General features: G+C 41.2%; 1 protein-coding gene across 2 annotated transcripts; it reads right to left on the reverse strand.

Annotated features, from left to right (window-relative positions):
- Positions 1-8,314: 8,314 nt before the first annotated feature.
- Positions 8,315-17,508, reverse strand: RBM24 (RNA binding motif protein 24). Of its 2 annotated transcripts, none has more exons than XM_075828411.1 (4): positions 17,458-17,508; positions 15,283-15,406; positions 15,148-15,202; positions 8,315-10,397 (listed from the first exon to the last, which is right to left on the reverse strand). In XM_075828411.1, the coding sequence occupies exons 1-4, from the start codon at positions 17,485-17,487 to the stop codon at positions 10,052-10,054; spliced, it is 555 nt and encodes a 184-aa protein (XP_075684526.1). In that variant the 5' UTR covers positions 17,488-17,508; the 3' UTR covers positions 8,315-10,051. The 2 variants fall into 2 exon arrangements, with proteins under 2 accessions (XP_075684526.1, XP_075684525.1); XM_075828410.1 differs by lacking the exon at positions 17,458-17,508 and adding an exon at positions 16,591-17,130.
- Between the last annotated feature and the right edge of the window lie 1,086 nt (positions 17,509-18,594).

Below are 18,594 nucleotides of genomic sequence, written 5' to 3' on the forward strand. Positions count from 1 at the left end.
CGTTTTGCATCAGTTTTTTTCCCTGTCCGTTTTAAAATCGGATGAATATCATTTCAATTTGTTGCCACACACAGCCCTCTGTAGATGATGCCACAGGGTCGGGGATTCCACTTCTGAAGTGAGTGACGTCACTGTGTCCATATATGGACAGTGTAGTCACTCACTCTCCTGTAGCGGAATCCCCAGCCGGGGATTGGAGATTCCGACTTCTACAGGGAGCAAAAAAAAAAAAAAAAAGACCCTCCTCCTCCTCACATGCACTCTGCACTGTGAGGAGGAGGAGAGAGAGAGAGCGCGAGCGATGGAATACATGGCCATCACTCGGGACACATTCCGGTGATGGCCGTGTATTACCCGGCCCCATAGACTTCTATGGGAGCCGGGCGGTCAGGTAAACGGCTGAAAATAGGGCATGTCCCACTTTTTGACGGCCAGGTTTCCCGGGCCGTCCAAAAAAAATCTGTCGTGTGAATAGCCCCATTAGGGGTCTATTGTTCCTAATGCAGCCAGGTGACGGCCGATTTATGAACGGCCGTCACCCGGCCGGGAAACCCTGTAGTGTGAATAAGCCCTAAGAAAACCTCTGCGTGAACTGGGCCTTAAAGAGCTGCCCTAATACTGCAGCACAGTTACATAGTTACATAGTTATGATTAGACGCGAAGTCTCACAGGGCATAGGTATAAAGGTGGGAGAAAAATCTCAACCACCCATTAACGCAATTAGAGATAAAGACTCCAACAATACATAATAAACCAGAGAAAAAGAGTCCGTATATATCCACATATGAAAAAATTACACATCTTTATTAATAATAAATACACACAATTACAAAAAACAGAGAATCTAAAAATGAATCCTTGACTAAGTCACAAGTATCAATATTAAACAGAATATTAAGTCACATCAAAGTATACAGTTTTTATTAATAATCGAATTTACTCCTACACAGGGTACATCTATAAGAAATAAGATGCAAATGCAAAAAGTACAACAGACCGGACCGTTAGACCGTTTGCCTAAGGAGACTAGTGTTCCTAGGAAAATAGCAAGTGTCCCTATGAATCCAGTAAATGCACTTACCCATAGTTTAAGGAGAATCGTGTGACCCAGAGTGTGGAAGTGCGCCCCGACGCGCGTTTCGCTTATAGCTTTCTCAAGGGGTCAACACTAGTCTCCTTAGGCAAACGGTCTAACGGTCCGGTCTGTTGTACTTTTTGCATTTGCATCTTATTTCTTATAGATGTACCCTGTGTAGGAGTAAATTCGATTATTAATAAAAACTGTATACTTTGATGTGACTTAATATTCTGTTTAATATTGATACTTGTGACTTAGTCAAGGATTAATTTTTAGATTCTCTGTTTTTTGTAATTGTGTGTATTTATTATTAATAAAGATGTGTAATTTTTTCATATGTGGATATATACGGACTCTTTTTGTCTGGTTTATTATAGTTACATAGTTAGTATGGCTAAAAAAAAAGACACGTCCATCAAGTTCAACCAAGGGAAGGGAAAAGGGAAGGAAAAATTTCTACACATAGGAGCTAATATTTTTTTGTTCTAGGAAATTATCTAACCCTTTTTTAAAGCCATCTACTGTCCCTGCTGTGACCAGCTCCTGCGGTAGGCTATTCCATAGATTCACAGTTCTCACTGTAAAGAAGCCTTGTCGCCTCTGCGGCTTGAACCTTTTTTTCTCCAGACGGAGGGAGTGCCACCTTGTTTTTTGAGGGGGTTTTACAAGGAACAGGATTTCACCATATTTTTTGTATTTGCCATTAATATATTTATATAAGTTAATCATGTCCCCCCTTAGTCGTCTTTTTTCAAGGCTAAATAGGTTTAATTCTTTCAATCTTTCCTCATAACTTAAATTCTCCATGCCCCTAATTAGCTTCGTTGCTCTTCTTTGTATTTTTTCCAACTCCAGGGCATCCTTTCTATGAACTGGAGCCCAGAACTGAACTGCATATTCTAGATGAGGCCTCACTAATGCTTTGTAAAGTGGTAATATTACATCCCTGTCCCGCGAGTCCATGCCTTTTAATACACGACAATATCCTGCTGGCCTTTGAAGCAGCTGATTGACACTGCATGCTGTTATTGAGTTTATGATTTACAAGTACACCCAGATCCTTCTCAACAAGTGAATCCGCCAGTGTAGCTCCCCCTAGGACATATGATGCATGCAAGTTGTTGGTACCCAGATGCATAACTTTACATTTATCTACATTAAACTTCATCTGCCAAGTGGACGCCCAAACACTTAGTTTGTTTAAATCCGCCCGCAATTCACGAACATCTTCCATAGACTGAACTATATTACATAGCTTGGTGTCATCTGCAAAAATAGAAATAGTGCTATTAATCCCATCCTCTATATCATTAATAAATAAGTTGAATAATAGTGGTCCCAGCACTGAACCCTGGGGTACACCACTTATAACTGGGGACCATTCAGAGTAGGAATCATTGACCACAACTCTCTGGATACGGTCCTTGAGCCAATTCTCAATCCAATTACAAACTATATTTTCTAAACCTATAGTCCTTAATTTACCCATTAGGCATCTATGGGGGACAGTGTCAAATGCCTTTGCAAAGTCCAAAAACACTAAATCCACAGCGGCCCCTCTGTCTAGACTTCTGCTCACCTCTTCATAAAAACAGATTAGGTTAGTTTGACAACTTCTGTCCTTAGTAAAACCGTGCTGGCTGTCACTTATAATGCTATTTATTGTCACATAATCCTGTATATAGTCCCTCAATAGCCCCTCAAACATTTTCCCCACGATGGATGTTAAGCTTACTGGTCTATAATGACCTGGGGAAGACCTAGAGCCCTTTTTGAAAATAGGCACCACATTTGACCTGCGCCAGTCCCTTGGCACTATACCAGTCACTAGAGATTCTCTGAATATTATGAAAAGGGGGACAGAAATAACTGAACTAAGCTCTTTAAGAATTCTAGGGTGTAACCCATCTGGTCCCGGGGCCTTGTGCACATTTATTTTATTTCATTTAGCTTGGACGATCTCTACATTCATCCAATTCAGTATATCAACTGATATATTAACAGCACTGGCAGCAGCTACATCAGCTGCTCTTTCTTCTGTTGTATATACAGAGCTAAAGTACCCATTTAGTAACTCTGCCTTCTCTTGATCCCCTGTGATCAACTCCCCATTACCATTATCTAGGGGTCCTACATGTTCAGACCTTGGCTTTTTAGCATTTATATACTTGAAGAATTTTTTGGGATTTGTTTTACTATCCTTGGCCACCTGCCTTTCATTTTGTATTTTTGCTAATTTTATTACATTTTTACAGATTTTATTAAGCTCTTTATATTTTACAAAGGCTACAGCTGTACCCTCAGATTTGTATTTTTTAAATGCCCTTTTTTTGTCATGTATTGCCCCTTTCACAGAAGGTGTAAGCCATGTGGGGTTTAATTTGCGTCGTTTATACTTGTTACCTATAGGAATAAATTTTGCACTATAATAACTCAAAGTAGATTTGAAAATCTCCCATTTATCATTTGTTCCATTATTTGACATTAGTTCTTCCCAGTCTATATCCTGAATTGCAGCCCTCATCCTGGGGAAATTGGCTTTCTTAAAATGAAATGTTTTTGCCCTCCCAGCCTGCGTTTGTTTTTTACAGTATAGGTAAAATGTAACTATATTATGATCACTGTTACCGAGGTTTTCACGAACATTGACATTCCCAACAAGATCTGCATTATTAGAAATGACCAGATCTTCACCTCTAGTCAGGTCTTCCACAAACTGGCACATAAAATTTTCCTGCAACAGGTTGAGGAAATGTCTCCCCTTTGCAGTTGAAGCCGAACCATGACACCAATTAATATCCCGGAAATTAAAATCTCCCATTATCACTACAGTACCCGCCTGTGCAGCCCGCTCCATCTGTTTATATAGCTGAACATCCATCTCCTCAGTTATATTGGGGGGTCTATAGATTACACCAAAAGTAATTTTTCCAGTGTTTACCTCCCTTTCTAGTTCCACCCACAAGGTTTCAACCTCCTCACAGTCTTCACCCTCTAATGTCTCTTTCACACTCGCCTTCATATCACTTCTCACATACAGACATACAGCACCGCCTTTCCTATTTGTCCTGTCTTTCCGAAACAGTGTAAAACCCTGTAGATTTACAGCCCAGTCATGTGAAGTGTCCAGCCATGTTTCAGCAACACCAACTATATATATATATATTTTCTTCCAGTATCAAGGCCTCCAGCTCCCCCATTTTGCATGCTAGACTTCTGGCATTTGTGAACATACACTTTAACTTGCCTGTCAGTTTTTCACTTTTATTATCAGAAATGTGATTTGACATTAATCGGGCCTTTTTATTTACACTGATGTTTTGTAACGAAAGGATCTCCTTATCTTGTTGTCTATGATGAATACAAGAAAAAGAGAAAGCCAAAGTTAATCTCACCAACATGTCGGTTTTGCACACGTAAAAAAAAAACAGCGTTTTTCTTGCGTTGCAGTTCCGTGTGACAACCGTGTACGGTGCACATCTGCGTTTTTACGCGCCTATGTCGTGTGTTTCTTTTGCTCATCATTTCTTTATCACGTCCGTGTGCTGTCTGATTTTCACGCACCCATTGACTTCAATGGGTGTGCGATCGGTGTGCGATGTGCAAAAAACGCACAAGAATAGGACATGCAGAGAGTTTCACACAGCGGACACGCTGCGTGAAAAACACTGAATGTCCCCATTGAATTGCATAGGTCCGTGTGATGTCCGTTGTTTTAACGCACGTAACAGACGTGAAATACGGATAAGGCATTATTCACACGAGTGTATTTCACGTTGGTGTTACGTGTGTTAAAATAACGGATGTCACACGGACCTATGAAATTCAATGGGGCCATTGTGTTTTTCACGCAGCGTGCCCGCTGCATGTCCTATTCTTGTGCAGTTTTTGCGCATCACACCCCCATTGAAGCCAATGGGTGCGTGAAAATCACGGGACAGCACACGGACATGATCAGAGTGCTGTCCGTGATTCATGCAGCACTTGCTAAACAAACGATTAGAAAAAGAAAAACCTTCACTTTTTTATGCGGACGTAAAAACCGCAGACACAGCGTACTCTGTCACACAGAACTTCAACGCAAGAAAAACGCTGCGTTTTTTTTTTACATGTGCAAAACGGACATGTTCGTGTGAATAAGGCCTAAGGCAGAGTTTCCCCAACCTTTTCAGGCTTGAGGCACCCCTGGGAAAAAAATAAATAAAAATGGTTTACAAAAACACAGAAAACAAGCAGAGCTTATTTAGACAAACGTGAAATACATCTGTGCAACGCGCCTCGCACGGACCTATGTTAGTCTATGGGGCCTTGCAGACTGTCCGTGAGTTTCACGCAGCGTGTGTCCGCTGTGTAAAACTCACGGCATGTCCTATATTTGTGCGCTGTGCGCGCATCACGCACCCATTGAAGTCAACGGGTGCGTGAAAATCACGCGCAGCACACGGAAGCACTTCCGTGTGACGCACGTGATTCACGCAACAGCAGTAAAACCTATGAATGTAAACGGAAAAGCATCACGTGCTTTTTTGTTTCGAAAAATACAAACCGTGTCAAAAATTATGGCGGCTGCACGAAAATCACGCAACCACGCATCATACGTGGCTGACACAAAGCTGGTAAACACTTTTTGCGCACGCAAAACGGACACGCTCGTGTAAGTATGGCCTTAGGGCAAGTTCACACTGCATTTTTTGTAAGGCAGAAAAATCTGCCTCAAATTGGCAGCAATCTTTGACGCTTTTTTTTCCCCCGCATTTTTCACCCGTTTTTTTTTTTAAGCCTTTGAAGCGAATGCAGAAACTGCAGGCAAAAAACTCCAAACGAGCACCGCAGGTTTTTTCTGTCTCCGATTTCTTTCAACGGGAGGTCAGAGGCGGAAGCCACTTGAAGAAAGCGGCCAAAAGCTCCATGAAAAACAACGCCTCTGCATCCCATTGAAATCATTAGCTCCAAAAAAGCGCAGTGAAGACTGACCCTTAGGAAGCAGGTCCTTTGCATGAGTCACGCCTGCTACAAGAACAGGACGAACAAGTAAACGTTGGTACATTTAGAAGACGTGCGGTCTGCTACAAGCATTAATTTTTTTGGCAGCAGTGGATTAGAGGAGCATCGCGGCACCCCTGGAGGGTTCTCGCGACACGCTGGTTGGAAACCACTGCCCTAAGGCATGTCCACGACAGTTTGTTTTGTAGACCACAAAACACAGATCTTAATGGCTTCCGTGTGCCAACAGATTTTTTTTTTTTTGCCGACTTATACAACAGATAGGATACTGAAGAAACCGGTTGTGTGCACGAGCCCCAAGTAGACCATCATTTTGTACTATTGAGACCCTATAAACCCGCAAGCAGAGTTGGTTTCTTTTTTCCAGCAAGTACAAAAATAGTTCAAACAAAATGAGACTGAAATTCAAAGAGCACAGGGAAGGAGCAGTGTCATTGCTGGCTGGCAAAGTAGGAATAGAATGTTCTCAGTACAGTATATGGAGACATGCCAGAATGAAATTGTATCTTGTAACCTCGGTGATAATGAAACATTAGCACATTACAGAAGCTGAAGAGTGACCATGATAAACGCAACTTAAAGTATCTATCCAACATTTTGTTTACTTCCAATGTGCACAAACAGGAACTCCTTTACAGCCATCACCATATTTACCCTATCACTACACCACGTCCTGCATCTGTAGCCAAGAATCACATAAAGGAGTAGAATTATATATTCTATTGCATATGCCGGGCTGATTACACCCCATGAGCCAGGTAGACACTGCACCTACAATTTTTGCTGCTGGCACTTGGCTTGTCAGGCGAATATTCACACGCATTTTGCACACGTTGCAGTTGTGTGTGGCATCAGTGTTTGGTGCGTGGCTGCGTGATTTACACGCATATGCCATCCTTATGACACGCGGTTTCGATGCTTGGAAACTGAAATTAATGTGGTGCTTTTTTTCCCCTTCATTTATTTAACTGTAGTGCGAATCACGCGCGACACACGGAAGTGCTTCCGTGTGCTGTGCGAAAACCGCTCAAGTATAGGACATGTCGTGAGTATTACGCAGCGTAGACACATTGCGTGAAAATGTCTGAACGACCCCATTGACTTACATAGGTCCGTGCAACGCGCGTGATTTTCATGCACTTATCACGGACGTTAAATACACTTGTGTAAATAAGGCCTTAGATTGTTTTCTAGTACCATCCTCCTGGAGTGCTTTAACAGGCTCCTGAAGGATCCAATACTTTGTCTATACAGTAATGCTCCTCAATGTAAAAATCTATTCCAAGGTGGTTCATATAAAGTATACCTTGCATTGATTCAGTATTGAAATTAGATGTCCGGTCATTAGGCTGGGTTTGCACCTTTGTTCTATACCGTATAAAGTAACTGAACAAATAATGCAGTGTGAACAAGCCCTATGGCACAGTATTTAGCCAAATCCATAATGTATTCTAAACGGATATAGAGATATATAGAGTATGTGTATATATACACACACACACTCATATATATATATATATATATATTATATAATATGTCACTAAATGGCTCTGTTAATGGTGCCAAGGGTAAGTTAAATACAAAAACAGAATACCTCAGAAGCTACTGCCCACAATCTAGTGAAAGACTGCAAAAGTATATAAAAAGGATTTTGGCGCTGCATGTGTGCTGTTCATTTAGTGATATTAAAAACATAGAAAATGCAATCACATAACTACAAAAAAAAATATAAGAAAAATCGAGACGTCTAAATGTACTTGTGAACATACAGCAAGACAAATTTGCTCATTTGGAATTTTGCAAATACAGCAACCTATAAGGCCTTCTACACCAGGCCATACTTGGAATCCATATCACAAATACAGCAGCACAATAATTCTATGGATGTATACTGTACCTCCAACTTTACACAAACGCACTATGCAAGTGTGTGGAAACACCACATGTTGCAAATCTATAAGGCAACCAAAAAAGCGCTGTATGAGTTTGCATACTGTACTGCTGCGTGCAGAAGCCCTATGGCTGGGGCTACATATACTTCAGCAAGACAGCTGCATGAGAACAGCAATTTGCCTGACTCGACAGATTACAGTCCATAGGAATGAATATACAGTCAAGCAAGTAGCATTTGCACTGTCTGTAGTCCCGGCCTATAGACTACAACTAGCCATGTACACAAGCTCAATACAAGTCTCAGCATACCAAATGTGAATCAATAAACAAATTACAATGCAACAATAAGATATTTTTATTGTATTTAATACAAGTGAAATTAATAGGTCTTAACTGTTAATAAAGTAACAATGAATAAATAATATGCTTGAAGATTCTTGTCTACAATTACGTAACACTGGCTAGTATTCTGAATACTTAAAAAGAAATCCAGTGACATTTAGACAAATGTCCATAAAAATGCTGTCTCTTCTTCCCTTGTATGAAATTGTTCAAGTATAAAAACCCATTACAGTGTAAAATATTCATGTTTAAGTTGAGAATAAAAATTGCCAAGTATTGCAGTTTTACAAGTCTTCGTATAAAGCAGCACTTTTTCTTCTAGTAAAGAAAAAAAAAAAAAAGACAATATCCTACATACAAATGAAATGTATAATATACTGCTTAAAGAGGTCTTCATTTAAAGAAAGGAAGGAAAAGAAAAGAGCAGAAGTCTACTACTGTCATGTAAAATCCTAAAGTGTTAGAGTAAGGATAGTATTACACAGTGCACATTCAGAATTAAATAAATCCAAGTCAACATTTCAGTTGAATAGATTAATATTTACTACATCTAAACTTACTTAAATAATTTATACCATGAGATGAATACATAATCTTTGACGCATCTAAAGTTCCCTTCTTTAGAGCGCACCATAGTAAAACTTTCAAAATAAATAAATAGGTTTCTTTCAATAAACGTTACAGTTAAGGCACAGTACAAATCATTGTAGTTAACCCTTAAAGAACTGAAGAAAAAAGTTGTACGAACTTACTGATAAATACTTTTTTTTACTTAAATACTTTCAGCGGTCCCTTACAATCCCATAAGGGACCCTGTATTTTCTTTGCATAAAAAAAAAAAATATATATATATTAAAAAAAAAAAGTTCTTAAAAGGGTTAACCTTTGCAAGTATCTTCCTGTTGTCAATCACAAGCTATGAATAGGTGTAATAAAATAGAAGACTGTGGTAGTAAGGGGCTGATCCTATTTCAGAATCAAATAGCTGACACCAGCAGTTAGTTTCCCAAAAGCGAAACAGGATGGGGAGAGGGATTAGAATGTGACAAGCTCATCGAATAAGCACAAGTGATGTGTTCTCTCCAGAACGGTCTGTGTTATTGATTGTCTGTACAGCTGTTGCACCCGTTAATTCCACATCACTTGCTCCATAGTTCCACTTATATAGAGGACAGTTGAGAAAATCGCTTTGGTGCCTATCCATCATGTGACCAGTAGGCCATGTGCCTCCAACACGTCCGCGCTAACCGCATGTCTCTCACCAATGCCCAATGCATTAGGTCAGTGCGAGAATACACGACAGCTTGTGCTTCAAACGTTTTACTTTGTACAGGCTACATATTGCTGTTTGACATTTCCCTGGTTTAAATGCATTGTAAAAGAGGAAAAAGAAGAAGGTTTTCTTTCAAATTAGTAAAAGGCAGTTTCTTTCCCTGATGTAAAATAAATTTTGTATCGTTTATGGATTGTGACTTCTCACAAAAAAAAAAAAAAAAAAAAAAAAAAAAAAAAAGTTTACCCAAAAGGCGTTTCTGACTATACCTGAAACACACCTAACGCAACTTGGACGCCTACTACAAAGTGAAGTTGGAATCATTTTCTCTGTCCAAAAGCAGTTTGTTTCTCCTTAAAGCCATTTAGCCTAATTTGATATGGTCTCATCTATAGAACTGGAAGGCAGAAAACAAGAAAGAAAATAGATATGATGGAGAACTTCTTCAAAAGTCTTAAGTGCTACTGCATACGGTCAGCCTGCAGCTGTTGTGGTTGGTACTGACCAAAAGCGGCGGCAGCTGCTGCAGCGGTTCCCGGGGCTGCGGCGGTGAGAGGCTGCTGAACTGCGTAGCCATAACCTGCAGCGGTGACGTATCCAGTTGGAGCTGGTGAAGCTGCGTATGGGTATTGATCATAGGCGGCGGCGGCAGCAGCGGCAGCAGCAGAGTACTGGGCATAGGCAGCTCCAGTATAGTCGATGTATGGACTTGTAGATGCAGCAGCAGTAGCAGCTGTGGATTGGACATGTGGGATTACAACTCCTGGTTGCACAAACGCATGAGGGTATACATAATGTGCAGGAATCCTATAGGAGTAACAAAACAAAGTTGACATTTAGTAAAGGAAGAGCAATTAAACCAGTAAACTTGTCATTTTAGCCACGTGTTCATTATCCCAAAGTCAAAATTTAGTGGTTATTATGTGCATAGGGTTGCCACAATAGACATAACTTAAGATTAGCAAAAACGATATACGAGCAGGAGGGAAAAAAGGTTTTAAATAGGTTTTATCCCAGAAGTTAAACTACTTAAACCTGGATATTTCAATAAAACTCAAACAATTGATAAAATCCCAGCAAGAGGTTTATTTTCACATCATTTGTCTTTTTTAATGATGTTTTTCATATATTAAAAATTAATTTAAATTCACATGTCAATTTTAATGATACATTATCGTGGCAACCCTACAAGTACTCTGCAGACTCATCACACATTAATCTCTGCAACCTTAGACACCCTTTAAAACAACTTTAAAAAAATAAAAAAAAAATAAGCAGGCGAGAACTTAAGTGGTGGAATACACAGCAGAGTCACACATTCAAAACAGTGCAGAAAACTTGTCCAATGCTGTAGTGTTGAAGCTTTTCCAAGGCTATGCCACACTCCATAGCATGAGATCTCAATGTGTGCATCACACGGTTACAAGGAGGTAAAGTCAAAAATCGGTTTAAATACCCGTCAACTAAACTTCCAGTTGAGTCAGCTGCTTTACTTCTCAGTCAGACAAATTAGAAAAAGCATTTGTGAGGGGATCTAAAAGAACCTAGGGTTAGACAAAAACACCCATGTAGTTCAATGCATCGATAACTGGAAATCTCTTCCTGACTGATAAATATAAGCAACATACATGACGATCAAAATACATCCCAATCTATGTAAAGTACACCCTGGTTTTTACCATACCACATGCATATATAGAGCTGCCGAGTATCCTGCAGATACCCTTACACATTCCCGATACTTGCTAAACCTTTGGCTCAGGATTTATTTTTTCTGGAAGGGGGGGGGGGGGGGGGGGGATAAAAATAAATAAGTCATAATATAGAGAAAAACCAGCAAGCATATGAAAGGAGCATCAGTTTTTCCATGTCCAAATCATGTTAACCCCTAAAATGTTGAAGTTGCATTGATACTCTGCTCTATATAACACTATATGGAGTTCCTACATTATGTCCGTTAAGTAACATATGCTATTTTAGGGATAGTGTGAACTAGGTCTAATAGGTGAACTACTATTAAAATCTAATGTATTTTAGGGAAGGGGATTTTCCCCCTTCTGTGGCTACTGCTTACGAATAACTTTTTAACGTACAGACCACAGCAGACGTTGAAGTCAGTGAGAACACAACCAGAGAAGGTGTTCTGGCGTGTACAGTAAATGAAGCCACTTCTGCCATGCTTTTTATGAACACCCAACAGCAGAATTAAATCTGGTCAACTAACTGCCTTTAAAGGAACAGTGTCACGAAAAAAATTTTTTTATCAGTTTGATTTTAGTCTTTTATTAAAAACTTTTATATTTGTGTGTGTGTTTTACTTTTTTTTATTTTTACACTTTCTTCCCTATGGGGGCTGCCATTTTTTACTCCATTTCTGTATGTGTCGATTAACGACACATACAAACATGGAATACGGCAGCTACAGTCCCATAGTGAATGCGAACGGGGCCCGTTCCATCCACTATGCTGTACGCCGTCTGTGTGGGAACGGCGCATGCGCCGCTCCCACACAGTCCAAGTTGAACTGAGCGCCGTCCGGCGCCATTTTCCTGTAGACCGGAAGTCGCGGACGGACAGTAAGATTACTACTTCCGGTCGCGGCTTCCGGACTTGTGCACTTGGAGCAGCGGCAGCAGACGGAGCGGACCGGAGGGAGCGGCGGCAGGTAAGTGATTTCTATATATATGTTCGTGTTTCAGTGTGTTTTACTAGTGTATGTAAACCTACTACACTGTGTTAGCTCAAAAAATGGCGACACAGTGTAGGAGGTTTGACCGTTCAATCCCCTCGTTTCTCCCGGCACTAGCCAGGATAAAGGAGGGGGGGATTCTGAGAGCTCACTAGAGCGAGGGATTTTTTTTCCAATTTTGCAGCATAAAGCAATGTGGTTGCTTTACCACATGCAATGCTGCAATTTTGGGAATTGCTCCATCTAGTGACCAGTGCTGGGAAATATTATAAATTAGAATCTAATTTATAATATTTCCTGACTCGTGAAAAAAATAAAAAAAAATTAGAACTATGTTTAATCACCTACACACTAATTGTTTAACTAAAAAAAAAATACATTTTTTGCGAACACATTCCCTTTAAGCCTTTGCTTTAACGTCTGATCAAATAAAATAGGTCGGATAGTTGCAATGATAAGTGGGTGCCAGATAAATAGTCTATACATATTAAAATTGGTCAGCCAGATTATTTTATTTGGTCTAGGTGTGTCTTGTAATCTTTACGTGTTAATGATCAGAAACGTGTGGAAAAATATGGCTATAGTAGTCGGCAACTAATTGCATTTATTGGTCTATGTCTACATGTGGTTAGCCATATTCAAGAGGGATCCTGTTACTCAGGCTAAGCAGGTGGAATGTCTCATACTGGTAATTCAATTTGCCATTAGCCTTTATGATATCGCATACGTACGACTACCGAGTAATAACATTTATTTTATAAAACAAAGCTATGCCATTTGAATACCTCCAACACTAGAACGCTGTTGCCATATTTGTGATGATCTGTTTTAATACCACAGTTTCAGTACAAGTCAGGGATTTCCTCTTTGTAAATATTAACTTAATGAGGTAGCGCTAAGCCAGGCCTGCCATGCCCCACGCAGTAACGTACCGCAGATTTAGAAAGGTTCCAGAAACAAGTTTCTCATTGAATCTAACAGACTTTGGGGACGTCCTACACACTTCACCTAACTCCTGCTCCACTCTTAGTGATTGACAGGGTAGGCTGCATTTGGGCTATTTTTGAACTGACATACGAGAATGGGCTAGCAGTGTAAAATGACTTTATATGGACAAAGTGACCATTGACTCATCATGAAGGTCATGCCTGCAATGTAGATAAAAAATAAAAAAAAGTGGAAAGGAACAGTGTTTAAGTTAAAACACTAGTTTGTAAACAGACCATAATAAAAAGCAAAAAGGAAATTAAACCCAGAGCACCAATAACATGTATTTGTGTGTCAGCTTATAAGTTCCTGAAACTTAACCAAGATCTTTTACTCTGCGGAGGTAAGCAAAGCCCAAACTAAAATAACCATAGTACTGGACGATGAAAGAACAAAGTACAAACAGATTCTAGTGAGAGAAGTCTTCAGGGAGAGGTGGTCTTGTATACAAAACAATACTCCAGTGTGTATTTAATCACAAGACAAAAGTAAGAGCTGGAGGAATATGGCGTAAAACACTACAAGCATTTAAAGTTGCAGTCCTATGCAAAGACATGTGGCAAACATCCTGTTCGCACAATAACCAATCATCAAATTTCCAAACCAATTGTTGGCCTGCAACTAGTATTAACTTAGCCAACTGTAATGTCTAAGCTAATAAAGTGCCATATAAAATGGGTACGGTATAAAAGAAAACGATGGGAAATTATAGTTGGCTCGAATGTAGAAAGTGCAACTACTGCATATGGATTTATAGAATGGCTTGGGGCCATTGTGCGTGTGTATATATATATATATATATATATATATATATATATATATATATATATATCTCAGAAATTAACTTGCAACTATGGCAATTTAAAGGGAGAATAAAAAAACAAAACAAATAAAAAAAACGGACATTAAGAAAGCCCAATTGAACACATTGTTAATCAGAGAACCAAACGAAAAGAAACGTGTGGAGCATGCAAACTGAAAAGTTTAAAGTAAACACAGCAAAAGAAAAAATGAATACGTCAAATCACCACTATAAGGTTAAAAAGAAGTAACAAGCTGCAACTTTGAAGCAAGAGCCAAGAAGGGCCCTTTGCTCCCCATAGCAAAGTCAACACTCCTCAACAAATAAACACAAGTCAAGGCTCCCTCCCAACCCCAAACACCAGTGTTTTCTAGGACTTAATAAAAAAAATAAAAGTCAAAATAAAAACCACACAGTTTAGCTGTGAAAACCACATCATCGCTGTAATGTAAAAAAAGGCACACAAATCTAGGAGCTAATATACACTAAAAAAAAAAAAAAAAATAAAAACCAACCAACCAACATACATGCATCTTTAATCACCATTTAGCTTGTTTTCTGAGTCTACTGGTAACACAGATTAATTCCAAACAGAACTATTCCATCTCTTATCATCAAATCCTTGCCATCAGTTATCTTAACTGTAAACGACCCCTGTCAGGTTAGAAAGAGATAGATAACATTGAGCAACACCGGATGATCGCTGTACACAAGGGTCCAACAGCCGCCCCTCCACTGGAAAGGTGAAAAATTATCTAGAGCTGGAAAGATATTGGACCATGGAAATTTAATATTTGATTTGCGATGACACCCCCCAAGTCAGAGGATTTACGTATTGGGGAAAAAGAAAAAAAAGTGGAAACGTTACAGTTTACAAATATGTATAATAAATAATTAAATAGCAGCTCTCATCCTGGTGTAACCTGTCAATATTCAGCAATGTGAGAGCTGCATGATACAGATAGGAGTTGGGCTTCAAATTGAACTATGGTCCCTAGAAATCCAGGTGCCTGTTGTGCTTACACAAAGTCTACAGATCATAAATTGTGTCCTTATTTTTTTGTACATGCGAGACTTACCCAAAAGGCCTTTGTATAAGTGCTGGGTGAATCTGCTGGACCCCAAATGCAAAACCTAATGAAAGAAGAAAGACATTAACAACATACCTAGCAAACGTCTTGGAAACATACTGTAAATTTCAGACTAAATCAAACCTGGCTGCATTATCCGGGGCTTGGCTCCCAGGTACGCGAGATTCACATTGGCTTTTCTCCCATCAATAATAGGATTAGGGTCTTTACAGGCTCTTTCCGCTGCAGCTCTGTCAGCCATTGTAACCTGGAACATAAAGACAACAAAAACCATATAAATACATAAACCGGTACAAAACACGGCCCTCCTGGGTGTCCCAGCTGTGATCAAACAGGGATAGCCTTCCTATACAAGCCTGGGGAACCCCTAATACTTAGAAGAGGGCATTAGGAAGGACATCATGAAAGTATGATGCCAACTATATTCTAGTCCCCACTGGATAATATTATTCATTACTTGCTATGGAGCAGAGGAATAACTAATCTACATTGCAATGCTACAAAAATTGGTTTTCCAATGACTGGATTGCTCTCAATGACATGGTTACATTTGTATTATTTAACTAGCAGAGGAGACAAGTAGCTGCCACACATAGAATTTGTGCCCCTTCTCCCAGCAGGAAGCAAATGACCAGCATATAAAAGACCAAGCTGTCAGTCTTGTTTTCCTCAACCACTTGTTGGGCCTTGGACAACTGTCAACAGGCGCTATTAAAACCAGCAAAATCTAGCGACAAAAATCTAACGTCCATAGCCGACATACTCCTAGAAGGCTAGCAGCTCAGCTCTTATAGGAAGGCTGGAGTTATAGAGTTATATAGAAGTTTCTGATATGAAGCTACTAAAAAGGACATTGAATATTGGGATATTGAACTGAGCAGCTAAAGAGATCCAGTCACTATTAAGGTTGTAAACTTTGGAGAACAGCCCAGTCTTCAGAATAGCAAAGCCATAGAAACCCATTCTAATTGTAGGAAGACATGTCTGCCCATGTACCAGACGGCTTTCTGGTCATTCGGCTTTCTGGTCAGTGAATGACGGTCATGCCAGCGTTGTCAGTGCCGGAACCTGTGTACACGATATTAGCGGAAAAGCATGGCACAAGACTCCAGAGTGGGCAGGCTGGCAGAGCAGGGGGCTGTGTGCAGGTGCTGCCCCTGACATGTAGGTGGCAGAGGGTGGGGATCTGGCTGTCTGGGCTACTTTCCAGAATAACAATTAGTTTCTGTTTGACCTGCGGCTCTTCTCAGCCCTGATCCACCTGCTTTACCCATTCTACCTGGCCGGGCGACAGTCACATGACCACATGGTACACGGTGTCCATGTGAACGCAGCACAACACGGCGCTGTCTATGGGGGGGCGCTGACCTCAGGCCTGGACTAGGACACACTGGAACCATCGCTGTGCGGGCACCGCGTACATTCACTTACAAAGCCATAGCCTCTGGACTTGCCGGTCTGCCTGTCCGTGATCACCACCGCCTCCTCTATGTCTCCGAACACCTCGAAGTACTTCCTGAGGCTGGAGTCCGTGGTGTGGTAGGGCAGCCCCCCGACGAAGATCTTGGTGTAGGTGGTATCTTTCTGGGTAGTGTGCATCTTGTGGGATGCCGCCTTCCTGTGCCCGCTCCTCGTCCGCACACACCTCGCTCTCAGGAGACGCCGAAACTCATGCACAGCGGACAGGTGAACGATAAATCCCGCCGCCGCCGCCGCCTACTGTGGCAATCCCCTTCCTTGTCAGCTGCAGCAGTGTGGCGGGCAGCGCGGAGTGTCTGCTGCTGTGAGGTAGATAGACGGGCGGGCGGTACCAGGGCTCAGCAGGGTGTCCCGCACTCTCGCTGATGTTATGTGACTTGGGGTTTACGCAGCCGGCCGGCCCTGCTCTTACACACTGACTACCCCGCTCCCTGTTTGCTTTGCATTAAGAGCAACCGGCCGGGCTGGGAACTCCTCCTCTGGGATGGGCGGGAAAGGGCTGTCCCGATGCTGGCCATTGGTTGCGGCTGCACCTGCTGCTTGTATCCCGGGCGGCAGCTGCTCACAACAGCTGGATAGGTGCACCCTTCACCCCCCTCTCTTTGTCTCCGGGGAGGGAGCTCTGGTTACCCGCAGCGTGTGTGCTGACCCCAGGACCGCCAGACTCACCCGTGGCAGCTCATACACAATAGTTACTAACGGGCGCACATTTCTTTACCACACATATACATAAACATACGGTTTACCTCAACGCAAGTCACTTTATACACAAGTTTTATCGAACCAAACCACTTTCTGTGCAGATCAGCCCCCACATACCTTGTGCCCTGACATGTAGCCGTGCCCCATGACTGGGTAGTTGATGCCCTGCTGTATACAAGCACCTCAGTATGCAAAACAGAAACTCGAAATGTTTTGCCTTAACTCGCAATACCATGGACTGCAGCTAGGGGGCGTCTTTCTCGTTTTAGCAGCGCATCATTTTCCTCAAGACAAATATATAAATATACAGTCAGGTTCTCACTCACTGCTATGGATGCCCAGTGCCCACATCAACTTTATACACCAAATGTCAATGCAAGTAAATGGGTATTTCCCCCCCCCCTCATATGTATGGCCAGCATAACATGAAAATGAATGGCGCAGTTAGCCATCTTAATTTAGAGGGACATTTTTATAGTGTGGCTGCAGTTTCATTTCGGAACGTTTTTATTTTATTCATATCTAAAAAGACGGCTTTTGGGCAATTTCATTCCTATGTACAAATATATGAAGATCTGTACAGAGATCTGTCTAATAATCTTTATACCTAGGCCTGTAACCATGACAAGGGGCCGTGCTCTACGTCTAGAGAAGAAGGGCACAACCTTTTCTGCTCTGAGGTCTTCATTGTAAGATTAAACCACTCCCAAGGATGGTAATAAAATGTAAAGATTAATTCCCATCTGATACATTTATGGCATAACTCCAGTATATGTCATAAATGTTTGATAAGTGGTTCCACGTTCTGGACTCCCACCAATCAGGAGAATGGGGGGTCTCCTGCTCCCCTGTTCGACACTCCATAGAGGAGATCACTCATATGTATGTCTTCATTATAGTTTATGGGCGTTGAGTAAACAGCCAAGCATTTCTAAACTACCATAAATTACAATCCATTCACAGACTCCTCTTCGTGCCCTTCATAAAAGTGCCAGCCACACAGACAATGCCTCTCCATAAAGGCCCTTTCACACTGGCCGATAAGCGGTTGGTGCAGCGAGCGCCGATCTATGAGACATGGTTGATCGGCGCTCATTTGCTCGTGTCACACGGAGCTATGGATGGGGACGAGCGGTCGTTACTCCGATCACTCGTCTCCATACATTATTATGTCGGCAGGGAGATGTGCTGCCGACAACGATAGTATTTTACTTTTTTAAAACAATACGACCAGCAGATGATTGAGAGTTTGCT

The sequence above is a fragment of the Rhinoderma darwinii genome, chromosome 5 (genome assembly GCF_050947455.1).
Source record: "Rhinoderma darwinii isolate aRhiDar2 chromosome 5, aRhiDar2.hap1, whole genome shotgun sequence".
In the NCBI taxonomy this organism is placed as follows: Eukaryota; Metazoa; Chordata; class Amphibia; order Anura; family Rhinodermatidae; genus Rhinoderma; species Rhinoderma darwinii.

Coding starts and splice junctions, on each gene's coding strand:
- RBM24 (XM_075828410.1), bottom strand. CDS start 16,758: ATGCACACTACCCAGAAAGATACCACCTACACCAAGATCTTCGTCGGG. Junction 15,203..15,282: donor GCCCCGGATAATGCAGCCAG/GTTTGATTTAGT, acceptor TTCTTTCATTAG/GTTTTGCATTTGGGGTCCAG. Junction 10,398..15,147: donor CTTATACAAAGGCCTTTTGG/GTAAGTCTCGCA, acceptor TTACTCCTATAG/GATTCCTGCACATTATGTAT.